This window comes from Hyperoodon ampullatus (genome assembly GCF_949752795.1).
Source record: "Hyperoodon ampullatus genome assembly, chromosome: 6".
In the NCBI taxonomy this organism is placed as follows: domain Eukaryota; kingdom Metazoa; phylum Chordata; class Mammalia; order Artiodactyla; family Ziphiidae; genus Hyperoodon; species Hyperoodon ampullatus.
The window spans coordinates 27183029-27199251 of record NC_136919.1 but is presented as its reverse complement, the minus strand read 5'-3'; the positions used below and the strand labels follow the sequence as shown (position 1 = coordinate 27199251).

Below are 16223 nucleotides of genomic sequence, written 5' to 3'. Positions count from 1 at the left end.
GTGATCCGTTCCATCATTGCTACCATATACTTTTAAAAATTCAGAATTATTTTTTCAAAGAGAGAAAGGATCAAATTCCAGTCCATACATCTTATAAATATTTTACATCTAACACACACAGCTTTACAATTCATGCGATAGGCAGTGTCTAAAAAATCAGTTAATAAATCTCAAAAACATTGAAATGTCTAAACACAGAGTCTTCTAGATTTTTTTTCGTAAGAAAAGTAATCTGTAAACATCTTTACCTTCAGTTCATGCTTGGTCATTTGCTGTGGTCATTGTGGAAGAAGTGGGTCTGACTTTATAACCATTTGTGAAGTGGTCCATCTTTGCAAAAATATTACATTCCATGGGTAAAGAACAAGTCTTAGAATTACCATGTGGTACAAATTTGTGAAATCAATTTCTGTATTTAAAAACATAAAACAAAGACTACTAAACAGTCCAAAACTGTTGTAGCTGAATATTCTAAATACGAGCTAACAGTACTACACTACAAATGTCCAAAAATAAGGCCTCTGAAATAAATATTTCCATTCTTTAAAAAAAGACAAATGTACATCACATGGTCAGTGTACATATAAAAGTCATCAGTTTAAACCATTCTGGATGATGTATCTGAAGTAAAATGACCTAGGTTTTGCTTCTGTCGTCGTCCTCTATTGTTTTTAGGGCATTTTCTGTTAAATTAAGAAAAAAAAAGAAAAATGTCATTTTGTTTAGGATATTTCAAATGTTTCCAGAGTAACACACACTTCACACGTAAAGCCATATTGCACGTGACCACATGAAAGGGAAACTGACGCTATTTGATGAGAGACCAACATGTCAGACTGCCATCTTCTCTATAAAGCTGGGAAGGGAGAGGGTTAGATATGATGCAGGTATGAATACAAATGAAACTCACTCCTGGGGTCTCCCCTGCTGCATGTGCATCCCCGAGAGGAATCCCCACCCTTCTTCTGGCCTGGCAGCTCCCAAGACACAGTGACTGCTATCATATAAACTTGTGACAGTAGAAAGGCTCCTGGCTTATGTACTTTCCCTGAGCATGATGACACCCCCAAAAATGACAAGGACAGCTTAATTGAGGGAGAAATCAGGAAGAAATGTGCTTATTAACCTCAGATCAGAAAACACAGGAAATGCCTAGCGATTTTAGACAGTAACTAAGAAGTCATTCCACACCCTTCTAGGGCACACCACAGAACCCAGAATAGAACTGCCCTCCGGGGCATAAGGGATATTCCTCGACTCTGCTCTCACTGTTCCGTACATGTTCCTCTGCAGGGGTATAAAGCCCATCGTGCCATCACTGCTCTTGTGCCTGCCCACTAGAATGCAAACATATCAGCTCTTACTGTGCACAAAGTGCTATGCTACACAACATGGAATAAAGGGACTGAGATGAGTCCCAGTAATTCTGAGTTTGGGCTCTGCTAGAAACTAGCTGTGCAACCTCCTCTTCCTATAAGCAAATATTAAAGTTGGACTAACCTCTAAAATCTCTGCCAGCAAGGAACTTATAATCTAATGGAAAGGAAGTCTTGAGAGAATGAGTGCTTCTACTGTAAGGTTCCAGGTTTTTATTCAGTTTCAAAGAGCACTACTTTGTCTTGACTTAAAAGCCTTGATGGTAACGCTTCCATTTTACATACTGTTTTTCACAGATTTTACCTTACTCATCCTCATAAAAACACTTGGAGGTAGACAGTGATGGAATCATCTCCATTTCATAAATGGGGACACTGGTTGAGAGGGCAAGCAACCCTCTGCAACTGTCACAAACTCACCTTGACATTGGACAAGTTCCAACTTCCCAGGACCACGGTTTTTTCATCTATACAATAAAGGGGTTTGGCTAAGGTGATGTTCAACATGAAAGAAGATTACAAGCATAAAAGAAGAAAATTTCACTTATGCAGTCTTGATAAGTGGGTCAGTGAGAACCTCCTTTTAAAGGAAGATTCCTCATATGTAACAGCCACCCCAGGATAAGTGAACAGCTGTCCCGTAATGGACTATGTGGGAGAGGCACTCCTTAAAAAAATGCAATGCAGATAAGTCCAAGCGCATAATTATAATATCCTAAATCCACATGAGCAAGACATTCTAGAGGAGAAAATGCCACAATAAAAAGCCCTCAGGGAGAGATCTATGATAAATTCAATGAGATGACCCTTCAGACATAGAGATGGAGGGCAGTGAAGACACTGTAACACAGTTAAAAATAAATATATGGCAATGCTGACATGTCTGCAAAGGCAGCAAATGCATTTGGGGTATAAATTGGGGGTGGGGGTACTACCTTGAAAACTACTTGCCGGGTATCTTTAATTTAGTCGTTGAGGATTACAGCACAGTGAGAATCAAAGCAGAGAGCTGGACAAAAGGCTGGATAGGATCTGTGAAAGGGCTGAACTATCTCTGTGATCTTGGCTAAGATACTTCCCATCCCAGGGCTCCAGTTTCCTCACTTCTCTAGAATGAAGGGGTTGAATGCAAAATAACTTCCTGCTGACTTTAACATCCTTTGATCTTAAAGATGGCACTATCACTGGGTCTCAAAATCTTCCCTTACCTTTACCTTATTACCTTCTTTCTTTCGTTCATCTTCAAAATCATCTATTACTCCACTCCTGCTTTACTCTAATAATGTCCTAAATGGTCTCCCCCAACCTCACATTTTCTCTCCTCTGGTGAATTTTTCAGATGACACTCGGATTAATGATCTGGAAAAACGGTTCATACCAAGTCCCTCCCCTGTTCAAAAACCCTGAACCACTACAAAATCAGGTTTGAACCTTGCTCCCATGTGATGGTCATACTTGGCAAATATATTTCCCAAGATGACTCAACATAGACCCTCCTCCTCTTGGTGCTTCAGTGGAAAGAGGAATGATTTAGGAAATGAGGCAGCACCAAATCCAAATCCAAACACTTCCACTTGCTAGCTGGATGACCACAGGCAAATTACTTAACCTCTGAGCCTATGTTAAATAGCCACAGGCAGCCCTGCTGTTACATGGTAGTTTTTTTTTCTATTTTCTCTTTGTGCTGTCATTATTTTTTATAATATTATATCTCTACTTTAATCTACTGTCAAATTTTATACTCAGTAGTCTTGCCTAAGGGCAGATCATCTGTTCTACAGAATAAAAGTCCACTGGCTTTAGTGCTTAAATTTTATGAAAAATATCTGTTACTCAGAGAATATTTTTTATCATTTCTAGATTTATCATTTTAGCTCCAGATGGCTGAGACCACTGAAGGTCTGCTTCTATCCTGTCTTTGGATAGAAGAGCCATAAATCCATTATGGCCTGCCAATATCTGCCCTTGATAAATTCCAACCCTCTGCCCAGAATAATACAGCAAAGTATAGAGATGATGTTTATGGGACTCTGAACCAAGCCTTAAAGGAGGTAGGACAAAGCAAGCAAGAAGAAAAGACATGAGACTAGGAAGCATAAAGACAATATGAACTTAATTTGCTTTGACTTCTCCCAGGTCCAGTTCAGTTCTGACTTACATATTTCCACTCAGCCTGGAAAACACCCATTTTTAGGCTAACTGCACTCCAAATATGTCCTTTAGTTTGGGGGTTAGTTATGATAAACTCCAACAGTTTTGGTTATGATAGAGAATTCTGAAGTTTAATATTTATGACTGTATTCCAGAAAATGAAGTAATGTTAAGACAACATATAAAAAAGCAGTTTTCTTTAACCTCTGATTTCTTCCCTTATTATATTTACTATGGATAAAGTATATTCTTGGAGCATAAGACCTAATCAGTTCTGCAGGACTTAAAAAGTTTCTGCATGGCTCTTATGCGCATGTGCAGACCATTCTGCTACCATCGCTGTCCCTAAATTCAGTGCTTGAAGCACACACATAGTTCTAAGATCTCGAAATTCCTTTATGCCACTGAATGTCCTCATGCTTCCTCTGCTTGCAGCCTGTAACCCTGGGAGTGAGTTCTTGACCAAATTCTAAAGCAGCAAGACACTGAGAGGTCAGACCTACATGGAAACCTTAGAGAACTGATCCTAGGATTTCTTCCTAATAGGCTGGTGGACGTAAAGTCCCTATCATTTTGAGTGTTTCAAGGTTCTTCTTTAAGCCACCCACCTCTAATTGAAAGTTGGTGTTTCTTAGGCCATTACCTACCTTGTTATGCACATGACAATTGCTACTATAATGGCAATCTGTACAGCTCCAATAATTGCTGCAATAAGAACATGAGTGAGCTTTTGCCTACTTGGCACTACATAGAGAATACTAAAGTCTGTCTTTTCACAGTGCTGTCCAGTGTAACCAGATTCACATCTGAAAAAGGGGGAAAAAAGGATTCCTATAAATTTCAATAATTCCAGGTTTTAAAATTAAAACATACAAAAGAATGACAAACTTAAACAAAAACAGCAAATCAGGTACTCTCCCACCATCTAAAAAAAACACATTGCCATCATTGTATTTCCTTCTACTCTTTCTAATGACTATTTTATAAAGTGCTTCTTCCACTTATCATTATATCACATTAATTTTAAAGCTGCTAAGTAGTCTTTATACTACTTTATTACTGCCATTTAAAAATGGATTCACAATATCCCATTCAGTGGCTATAATACAGCTAACTTATCTATTCCTTGCTCTTAGACATATCAGTTATTTTCCATTTTTCAGAATTATGAATTAGGTGTGGTGGATATTATGATGAATGTGCACTTTTCTATATTTAGTGTTATCCCTTAGGCTAGATACCTGGAAGTAGGATTATTGAATAAATAGATATAAACATTTACAGTTCTCTGAACATAACACCAAATTATATTCAAGATACTTTTCAGTACACATAATATAATCATTTAAAATTCAGGGGGGGAGATGAAAATAAGTTACTATTTTGACAGCCAAGCAGTCAAATAGGTGCGAATCTTAGAAATTATCTGAATTCCAATTAAGAGTAAATAAAAAGGCAGCATCAGGTGATGATAGTAATTTGACAGGGGGAAACATTTAAGATACTTAATAGAAAATTCACATTTTTTAGTTGACAGAAGCAAAATGTGTAAATTAGCCAGCCTTTGGTTAGAACTGATTAATAAAACATCTGACATATAAGGATATTTATTAATGACCCACACTTCATTACAAAAAAATAATTTTTAATAAAACACACATAGCAAGGAAGAAACCTGGAAGCAAGTAAACAGGGGAAGCCAGGGGTGATGTGAGTCCACCAATCCTACCCTTGAGGTTCCTAGCCGCCTGCCAGAAGGTTGCACACTGGGTTCTAAGCTTCCTAGCAGACAAAAAATAGTAGTACAGTAGATATACAGATCAGAAAACATAACTGAGAGCCCATAAATACACCCATACATCTATGGTCAACTGATTTTCGACAAGGGTGCTAAGACAACTTGATGGGAAAAGAACAGTCTCTTCAACAAATGGTACTGGGACAATTGGGCACCCACATACAAAAGAATGAAGCTGGACCTCTTTCTCACAACATACACAAATTAACTCAAATGGATCACAGATCTAAGTGTAAGAGCTAAAACTACAAAACTCTTGGGGGGAAAAAAGGAAAGTAAATATTCATGACCTTAGATGAGGCAATGATTTCTTCATATGACAACAAAAACAAGAACAAAAAAGTTAAATTGGGCTAAATAAAAATTAAATCTTTTGTACATAAGGACACTATCAAGAAAGTGAAAAGATAACACACAGGAGAAAAATTTGCAAACTATATATCTGATAAGAGACTGTATCTAGAATATATTTAAAAACTATTATAATTCATTAACAAAAAGACAAAAAAATACAAAATAGGCAAAATATCTGAATAGACATTTCTCCAAACAAGACAGATAAATGACAAATAAGCACTAACATCATTAGTCATCATGGAAATACAAATCAAAACCACAGTATGATGAGCTATCTAATATACCCATTAGAAATCAAAAAGCCAGATAATAACAAGTGATGGCAAGGTTACTGTAGAGAACATAAAATGATGCAGCCACTTTTGATAATAGTCCGGCAGTTCCTCAAAAAGTTAAACATAGAGTTAGCATTTAGCCCAGCAATTCCACTCCTAGGCAATTACCCAAGTGAAATTAAAACATATGTCCACACAAAAACTTGCAAAAAATTATTCAAGGCAGCATTATTCATAATAGCCAAAAAGTGGAAACAGTCTAACTATTCATCAACTGGTAAGTGGATTAAAAAATGTGGTATTACACATCCAATGAAATATTATTCAGCCACAAAAAGGAACAAAATACCGATATATGCCACAACATGGATAAACCTTGGAAACAGTATGCTAAGTGAAAGACACAGAAGACCACATATTATATGCATATAATCCACTTAAATGAAATGACCAGAATATATAAATCTATAGAGACAAAGTAGATTATTGGTTGTCTAAGGCTGAGGAGGATGGGGAGATTTGGGAGTAATAGCTAAAGGGTATAGAGTTTCCTCTTGGGGTAATGAAATGTAAAACTGACTGTGGTGACTGCACAACTCTGTGAATATACTAAAAACCACTGGATGAAGGAAAGAAGGGGAGAGGAGAGGAGGGGAGAGGAGAGGAGAGGAGAGGAGGGGAGGGGAGGGAAAGGGGAGGGGAGGGAAAGGGGAGGGGAGGGAAAGGGGAGGGAAGGGGAGAAGGAAAGGGGAGGGGAGAAGGAAAGGGGAGGGGAGAAGGAAAAGGAAATGGAAAAGGAAGAGGAAAAGGAAAAGAGAGAAAATCACTGATACAAAATACAATCTCCACAAAATGAAATCAAGCCCATTGTTCAAAAGAATCACAGTAACTGGACAACTACATGTAAAAGAATGAGATTAGAACATTTCCTCACACCATATGCAAAAATAAACTCAAAATGGATTAAACCTAAACATAAGACCTGAAAACCATGAAATACCTAGAAGAGAACATAGCAGAACACTCTGACATAAATCGTAGCGATATTTTTTTGGATCTAGCTCCCAAGGCGAAAGAAATAAAAGTAAAACTGAACAAATGGGACCAAATGAAACCTAAAAGCTTTTGCACAGCAAAGGAAACCATAGACAAAACGAAAAGACAACCTATTGAATGGCAGAAAATATTTGCAAATGATACGATTGATAAGGAGTTAATACCCAAAATATATAAACAGCTCATACAACTCAATATCAAAAAAACAAACCAATCAAAAAATGGGCAGAAGGTACTTCCCTGGTGGTCCAGTGGTAAAGAATCCGCTTTACAATGCAGGGGATGCAGGTTCGATCCCTGCTTGGGGAACTAAGATTCCACATGCCATGGGACAACTAAGCCCGCATGCCACAACTACTGAGCTCACGCGCCTCAACTAGAGACTGCGTGCCACAAACTACAGAGCCCACGTGCCCTGAAGCCTGCGTGCCACAACTAGAGAGAGAATACCCACATGCCACAGCTATAGAGAAGCCCACGCACTGCAACGAGGAGCCCTCGCGCCACAACTTAAGATCCCACATGCCTCAACGAAGATCCCACGTGCTGAAACTAAGACCCAATGCAACCAAAAATAAAAATAAATTTTAAAAATTAAAAAAAAAATGGGCAGAAGACCTGAATAGACATTTTTCCAAAGAAGACACACAGATGGCTTACACGTGAAAAGATGCTCAACATCATTATTTATTAACAAAATGTAAAACAAAAAAAAATGAGATATCACCTCACATCTGTCAGAATGGCAATCATCAAAAAGTCCACAAATAACAAATGTTGACAATGATGTGGAGAAAAGGGAACCCTCCTACACTGTTGGTGGGAATGTAAATTGTGCAGCCACTATGGAAAACAGTATGGAGATTCCTCAAAAAACTAAAATAGACCTACCTTATGACACAGAAATTCCACTCCTGGACATATATCCAGAAAAAAACAAAAACACTAACTTGAAAAGATACATACATCCCAATGTTCATAGCAGCACTATTTACAATAGCCAAGATACGGAAGCAACCCAGGTGCGCATCAACAGACAAATGGATAAAGAAGATGTGCTATATATATATATATATACAATGGAACACTCCTCAGCCATAAAAAAGAAGGAAATTCTGCCATCTGCAGCAACATGGAAGGACATAGAGAATATTATGCTTAGTGAAATAAGTCAGAGAAAGACAAATACTGTATGATATCACTTATTTGTGGAATCTAAAAAAATAAAACGAGTGTAGATAGCAAAAAAAAAAAAACAGACTCACAGATATAGGAAACAAACTAGTGGTTACCAGTGGGGAGAGGGAAGTGAGGAGGTGCAAGATGAGGGTATGACATTAAGAGATACAAACTACTATGTTTAAAATAGATAAGCAACAAGGATATATTGTACAGCACAGGGAATTATAGCTATTATTTTGTAATAACTTTTAATGGAGTATAATGTATAAAAATACTGAATCACTATGCTGTATACTTGAAACTAATATAATATTGTAAATCAATTATACTTCAATTTAAAAAAATAAAGAATCACAGTTACTATTTTTAATAAATTTAAGGGAACTTTATCTCATTAGTCCTCACTTAAAGAGGGTACTTTCTGGGAATTCCCTGGCAGTCCAGTAGTTAGGACTAGGCGCTTTCAGTGCCAAGGGCACAGGTTCAATCCCTGGTCGGGGAACTAAGATCACTACAAGCTGCATGGTGTGACCAAAAAAAAAAAAAAAAGGAGGGTACTTTCTCATTCAGAGAACATCATCCTCAATAATATAGCTGCAATAAATTCAATAATGAAGTCTCGGGCCTCCCTGGTGGCGCAGTGGTTGAGAGTCCGCCTGCCGATGCAGGGGATGCGGGTTCGTGCCCCGGTCTGGGAGGATCCCATGTGCCGCGGAGCGGCTGGGCCCGTGGGCCGTGGCTGCTGAGCCTGCGCGTCCGGAGCCTGTGCTCCGCAGCGGGAGAGGCCACAGCAGTGAGAGGCCCGCATACCACAAAAAAAAAAAAAAAAAAAAAAAAAAAAAAAATAATGAAGTCTCATAGGATTATTTAAAATAATGTCTTTCATGGTAGGCTAACAGCCAAAACTCAAAGCTCAGTGAAATAAATAGTTCCATAGGGAGCTATAACAATGTCCTAGTTATTCAGCTCTCTGACACTTTAGCTTAACCCAAAGATTAAAAATCAGAATATCAAAAAGAATGTATAGGCCATATATGATTCAGGCAATCCTCCCTGGACATTATTTTCTGCACCTGACTTTAGGGTTATATTCTCCAAATACCCAGAGTATTAACTTCTAGGTTAGCACTACTTCTTCTGTTGCTGATTAAAGGCAGATCCAGACATTTGGTCCTCTACTGCCTATTCTTTCATCCCCATACCCTCCATAGTAATCTCATTCACTCCCATGGCCTCATGGGCTGACTCATTCACTCATCCATTTAACACATTTATTGAGCACTTGACATGTGCCAAGTACTATAATGGGCATTTGGGATACATCAGTGAACGAAGATCTCTGGCCTATTTACCCTCTAGTCAGGGAGGGAGGGTCAAGAAACACGATAAGCAAATTAAATGGTTATGTTAGAAGGTGACATGTACTACACAAGAGAGAGAAGAGAGAGAACTAAGGGATAACATGAGTGCCAGGTATGGGCCAGCAAGGGAGGACTGCAACTTTAAGTAAGGTGGTCAAGTAGGCTTCAGTAAGAGACATGTGAGTAAGGATGTAAAAGAGGTCAGGGAGTTTGCCATGTGGACAAGTGGGAAGACAGCATAACAGGCAAAGGAAGAGTCAGTGCAAAGCCCCTGAGGTGGGAGCACGAGTGCACGGTGTGTCCAAGAAATAGCAAGTATGGCTGGAGTGGGCCAGCCAAAGGGAAGCAGGGGACCAAGACAGAGAGGTAAAGGGGCCCACCTGTGAAGTTCTCCTCATTCAGAAGATGGAGGAGTTGCTGGAAGGGCGTTAGCAGAAGAAGGACATGAACTGACTTTTATTTTAAAAGTCTCACTCTGCCTGCTGTGTTGAATATGGACTATTTAGGATACAATCAGGAAGGCTACTGCCAGAGGGGGAAAATGGTGCCTGGACTAGGAATGGCAGTGACAATGATGAGAACTAATAAAATTCTGGATATATTCTGAAATAGAGCGAAGAGGACTCCTCAACTGACTAAACATGGAGTATGACAGAGACAGAAGTCAAAGATGTATCAGAAGTGTTTTGTCTAAACCAATGAAAAGATGGAGTTGGCATCAACTGAGATGGAGAAGTTATAGATGGAATAGGTTTATGGGAGGGTAGACAGATCAGGAGATCAGCTTAGGTCCTGTTAGCTTGGGGTGTCAGACAACCATGTGAAAATGGCAGTGAGGGAGAGAGATCTGTGAGTCCCACACTGAGAAGAGAGGTCTGGGGGTCATTAGCATACGTCATGTAAAGCCCTGAGGCTGGATGGAATCACTAAGGAAAAGGACCAGGACGGGATCCTGGTGGTACACCAACACTGAGAGACCAGGAAGCAAAAGAGGACCCAGGCAAGAAGGCTGGAAGGAATGGCCAGTTAGGTAGGAGAAAACCAAGAGAGTGTCATCCAGGAAGCCAAGTGAAGAATGCCTATCACACAGGAGGTCAAACGCCACTGACGGTTCAAAAGTAATTTAAGCTTGAGAATTGACTAATGAATTTAGTAACAAGAACAGTCTCAGTGGAGTGCTGGGTGGCAAAAGCCTATTGGGGTGGATTCATGAGAGATGGGAAGTGAGAAACTGGAGACAGATTATAGACAACTGTTTTGAGTTCTTCTACAAAGGAAAGGACAGAAATGGGACAGTAGCTGGTAGAGGTAAGAATGACAAATATCTTTCAAGGTAAAAGAAATAAAAATATATTTACAAATATATTGAAAAATATATGTACACAAGAATATATGATAAGAAGAAAAAGGGGGGAGCACTGCTGGCAGTGATAGTAAAAAGTCTGTGGGCATTCTCCTCATATTGCTTCAGTTTTCTCAGTGAACTTGGAAACAAGATCATCAGCTGAGAGTGAGGATGAGAGAGGAGGTGTTGACAGTCTGAAGAGAGGGGTGACGGTATAAAGCAGTCACCTTATCTAGGAGAGGAGGATGAAAGGACCGCAGTTATAGAGTGACTGCCGGCAGTATACAGGGCCCACCGAGTACAAAGGTCAGTGAGACCAGTCAGTCTGGTGAGTGTAGGTATACAGCAGGCGGGAAGCTGGAATGAACCTGGATTATAGTTTTGTCAAGTGAGTATATGATGAAGCAAGAGACGGACTGCAAGGATTGACCACAAGTTAAGCTGAGTAAGGAGGCAATGAGGACATGCAGGGTGAGAGATCAATTACTTGGAGGCCCAGTTGGGTGGAAGGACTGCTGAGTAGGAATTAGAAGGGATATGCTAGAGATGGAATGATTCCCAAACACACCTTCAATGTTCATCTGTCTCATGAGTTCCAAAACCACAGATACCCAGTAGCCTACTAGGTAAGAGGATACCCCACAGGCACCTGAGACCAAGCATTACTAAGCTCAGTACATCATGTCCCCGCAAACCTCCTGCCCCCATTCTCTTTCCCCACTCAATTTTGCATCAGCCAGAAACCCGGGAGACTCTTTTGATTCTTCCTTCCCATGACCCTCAACCAACTCCCACATTCCCATCTTCATACTCAACTGGTCACCAAAACCTATGGATTCAGCCACCTATTTTCTCTCTGTAACTTATCTCATCTCACTCCCACTACAACTTCGTTACTTGGTTCAGGCTCTCACTGCTCACTCATACACAGTCTCCTAACATTCAGCCTTCTAATCCATTTTTCACCAAGCCACCAGGGTGGCTTTCAGATCTGAACACATCGTTCTTATTTAAATCCTTAAATGGCTTCTCACTGCCTTTAAGACAGAGGACAACCTCCTGGGTTGGCACAAATGTCCCTGTAAGACTTGCCCCTCCTCCTGCAATGTCCTCCATGCCCCCTTCAGGATGAAGTGCTTTTTTGAAGTCCCAAATCACCTCATGCATATCTACGTATGATAGCATTTTTCATATTATGTTTTAATTGTGTATTATTTGTCAGTCGCTGCCACCAGACTGTATGTTTTTTTGAAGGCTAGATCCATGTCACTTTTTTTTTTTTTTTTTTTTTGCGGTACGTGGGCCTCTCACTGTTGTGGCCTCTCACTGTTGTGGCCTCTCCCGTTGCGGAGCACAGGCTCCAGATGCGCAGGCTCAGTGGCCATGGCTCACGGGCCTAGCCGCTCCGCGGCATGTGGGATCTTCCCGGACCGGGGCACAAACCCGTGTCCCCTGCATCAGCAGGCAGACTCTCAACCACTGCGCCACCAGGGAAGCCCCCATGTCATATTTGAATTTGAGACCCCAGTACCAGGTAGGATTTGGTACAAAATAGGCAATAAATAAACAAACTAATGATGGGATAATGCTAAAAGATTTTAACGTAATAATAGGACTGTGCCTAAAGGGTGTTCATCCCTGCCTGTTCACTGACACTCAAACACATACACCTACCAGTGGAAATGCACTTGATACTATGGCCTGGTTCTTGTGGACACTATAAATGCTTAGACAAAAAAAAAAAAAAAAGATCACCTGCTTTTTGGAGTTACAAGAATGCAGAAAAGAGATTCTGTAGCATTTAAGAAACACCTCTGGTCTGAAGAGGGAAAAGTTGGCCATCATCACATCTCATTCAAAAACTATTTACTGAGTAGCTACTGGAAGCGGCCCTATGCTAGGCACTAGGGAGAGAGTGGTTAGTAGAGCAGGGTCCCTAACCTAATGGTGCGTACAGTCTAATAACATCAATTGTTATTTCTTAAACACACATTGTGTAACAGGCATTGTGCTCAGCACTTTGCATACACTAGCTCATTTAATTTTAACGACACTAGGAAACAAGTACCATTATTATTTTTTTTACAAATAAGGAAAATGAGGCTTAGAAATTTTAAGTAACTTCCAAAGGGCATAGCCAAAAACTGGCCAATCCGATATATCTGATTCCAAAGCCTTTAACTACTAAACCATTCAGTCTTCTTTTTTTTATTTTTAAACAAATTTGGTCTATTCTTCAGTTCTCTTTTCTGTTATTGTTATTTTATTTTATTTTATTTATTTATTTTTATTTTTGGCTGCGTTGGGTCTTCGTTGCTGCGCACAGGGCTTTCTCTAGTTGCAGCGAGCGGGGGCCACTCTTCGCCACAGTGCACGGGCTTCTCACTGCGGTGGCTTCTCTTGCTGAGGAGCACAGGCTATAGGCGTGCAGGCTTCAGTAGTTGTGGTGCACGGGCTTAGTTGCTCTGCGGCATGTAGGATCCTCCCGGACCAGGGCTCGAACCCATGTCCCCTGCATTGGCAGGGGGATCCTTAACCACTGCACCACCAGGGAAGCCCCCATTCAGTCTTCTTACTGTCAATGAGTAAAATACTACAAAGTGACCTGGTATCACCACTTCATTATCAGGACATCATCCTCTCTCATCCCTCAATGTTAGGGATCTTAAAAGACACTCTATCCTAAGAGGACAACACGATCTGATCTTCTTTCAAGGTATGTATGTCACTGTGAGACAAGTATGAGGAATCCACTGTATGATTTTATTTTAAAACTGGTCTGTTCTCCCTTGCATGGCTGTATTTTTTTTAACATCTTTATTGGAGTATAATTGCTTTACAATGGTGTGTTAGTTTCTGCTTTATAACAAAGTGAATCAGTTATACATATACATATGTTCCCATATCTCTTCCCTCTTGCGTCTCCCTCCCTCCCACCCACCCTATCCCACCCCTCTAGGTGGTCACAAAGCACCGAGCTGATCCCCTGTACTATGCGGCTGCTTCCCACTAGCTATATATTTTACATTTGGTAGTGTGTATACGTCAATACTACTCTCTCACTTGGTCTCAGCTTACCCTTCCCCATCCCCGTGTCCTCAAGTCCATTCTCTATGTCTGCATCTTTATTCCTGTCCTGCCCCTAGGTTCATCAGAACCATTTTTTTTTTTTAGATTCCATATATATCTGTTAGCATACGGTATTTGTTTTTCTCTCTCTGACTTACTTCACTCTGTATGACAGACTCTAGGTCCATCCACCTCACTATAAATAACTCAATTTTGTTTCTTTTTATGGCTGAGTAATATTCCATTGTATATATGTGCCACAGCATGGCTGTATTTTTTTCAATGTTCAAGAAAAGGGGTTGGGGGGGAGGCTGGTGCTAGCTCCTTCAAAGACAAGAAAACCTTTCAATCAGGAAGAAGCAGAAAGCTTCACAAAGAATTCTTAATAACCATTAAAACAGTTTATAGTGTTTTGTTTTGTTTTATTTTTTAAGGAGGAGGAGAGTGGGGCGGCGGGGGGGAAAGAGTCAGGAGAATGGAGCTAAAGGAATAGAGGAACCAGGAGACCTGGTTTCACACAGCTTTCTTTTACTTCTTGAGACAAAGATTCACTGGCCAAACTGCAGGGGGGCAGGAGTGAGCAGAATGAGAGCAATCTCCCCCAGTCTGGAAACATTGCCTGGCCCACTAGACCATCCTGAGGTGGAGGACAAGCTCCCAGAAGCAGCGGCAAGAAGTGTTATCAGTACAGACACAGAAGAGCAAAAAGCACAAAGATCATCAGGTTGAATATCAGGAAATTTGAGACCTAGTTTTGTCTCAGCTCTATTTCTAACTTGCTACTGAGTTTGAACAAGTCACATAACCTCTCTGGAATCACACAGTTGAAGACTCACCCCCTTTCTGTTTCCATCTCTCATATCACACCTGATTCTACCTCCACATTCCCTTATTTTTAGAAATCTATTTTACTATAAATTTTATTTGAGTTACATGTCCTTGGTTCTTAACACATTCTCTAGTCCCTCAAACCACTCCGTGATAGACTGCCTAAAAACCAAAATAATGTTGGTTTATGGCATATTTTTATATTAAAAAATACATAGCATAATATTAAAAATGTTAAGTCCATCTCAAAACCCTAATAGAACATCTGTTTTTGTTTTTGCATATTACTTGCCAGTTTTTTCCAAATGATGCTGCTAATTTATTTTTCAACTCAGTTGCAAATAAATACTACCTTTTAGTAATATTTTTAATCCACATTTCATTGCCTTCTATACAGCAGTGACCAATGATGGAAAAAATGTCTCACCTCTGATCTGGAGGTACTCTGACTTACCTACAAGAAGCCTTCTGAGTAGAATAAATGAATTCACATTTTCCATGGATGCAGTAACCATTGAGGTTTTCAGGGCAAGGCATGTGGTTTCCAATATAAACATCTTCCCTTTGATCACTAGCATCTTACAAGAACATAAAACAGGTCAATAAACAGTGAAAAGCAAACTGAAAAATACGGACTTTTCAAAGGTTCTAAAGCAACAAATAAATTCACCCCTTGCTGGGTAATTTGGAAAGGAAATGTATCAGATAGGAGGCTGGACAAGAACCAAGGTCTCATTATGCCACAAACACAGCAGGTAGGCTCTTTAGACTCAAAGCATTTAAAAATATTTGCAGGATGTGACCACTGTGAGCTACTGCTGTTTAAAAACAATCTGGCAAAAAAAAAAAAAAAAACAAAAAACTTCAACATCTTTGCCATAAAAATAAATGTTACTTCTAAAAGAAATCTCACCTCTGTGACAGAGAGATGGTGTATACAGCATTGGCTTTTGGAAAACTGACTTACTGTAACCATTCACCTTGAGGCTATGAAACTGAGGCCAAAGAACACTGGTATGGCAGAGAACAAGTATGAGATTCTGAAATTTTAGGATAAAAGGTTTATTTTGGAATGAAAACTATCCAGCATACTGATTTTTTCCCAAATAAAAATAGTTTTGCTGTTCTTTTTATATAGTTTTTCTTCGTATATGTTACTATAAAAAAATTAAATAATACAGAGAACAAATAAAAAAGAAATTTAAAATCACCTGAAATCCCTCTAACCAAAGAGAACCATTGTAAACATGTTAATGAACATCTGTTTGGACTTAGGCATACTGATTTGCACTGAACTGTGTTGAACTGAAGAAAAAAAGAAGGGTGGTGAGTAATACCACTATCAGAAATGGGAAGAGAGTCAGGAAGGAAAGACAGAAAAGGGCAGGAAAGATGAAGGCATGGAGACCCAGTCTTCTAAATCAA

General features: G+C 39.7%; 1 protein-coding gene across 1 annotated transcript in view; it reads right to left on the bottom strand.

Moving 5' to 3' along the window:
• Window positions 1-598: 598 nt before the first annotated feature.
• The window catches only part of TMEFF1 (transmembrane protein with EGF like and two follistatin like domains 1), a gene marked incomplete at both ends in the record, with an annotated part of 91682 nt that continues 76057 nt past the window's right edge, over window positions 599-16223 (bottom strand). Inside the window, 3 exons of the mRNA XM_079706891.1 lie at window positions 599-683; window positions 4175-4333; window positions 15253-15376. Coding sequence (XP_079563017.1) covers window positions 599-683; window positions 4175-4333; window positions 15253-15376 — 368 coding nt within the window. The remainder of the gene's footprint in view (window positions 684-4174; window positions 4334-15252; window positions 15377-16223) is intronic.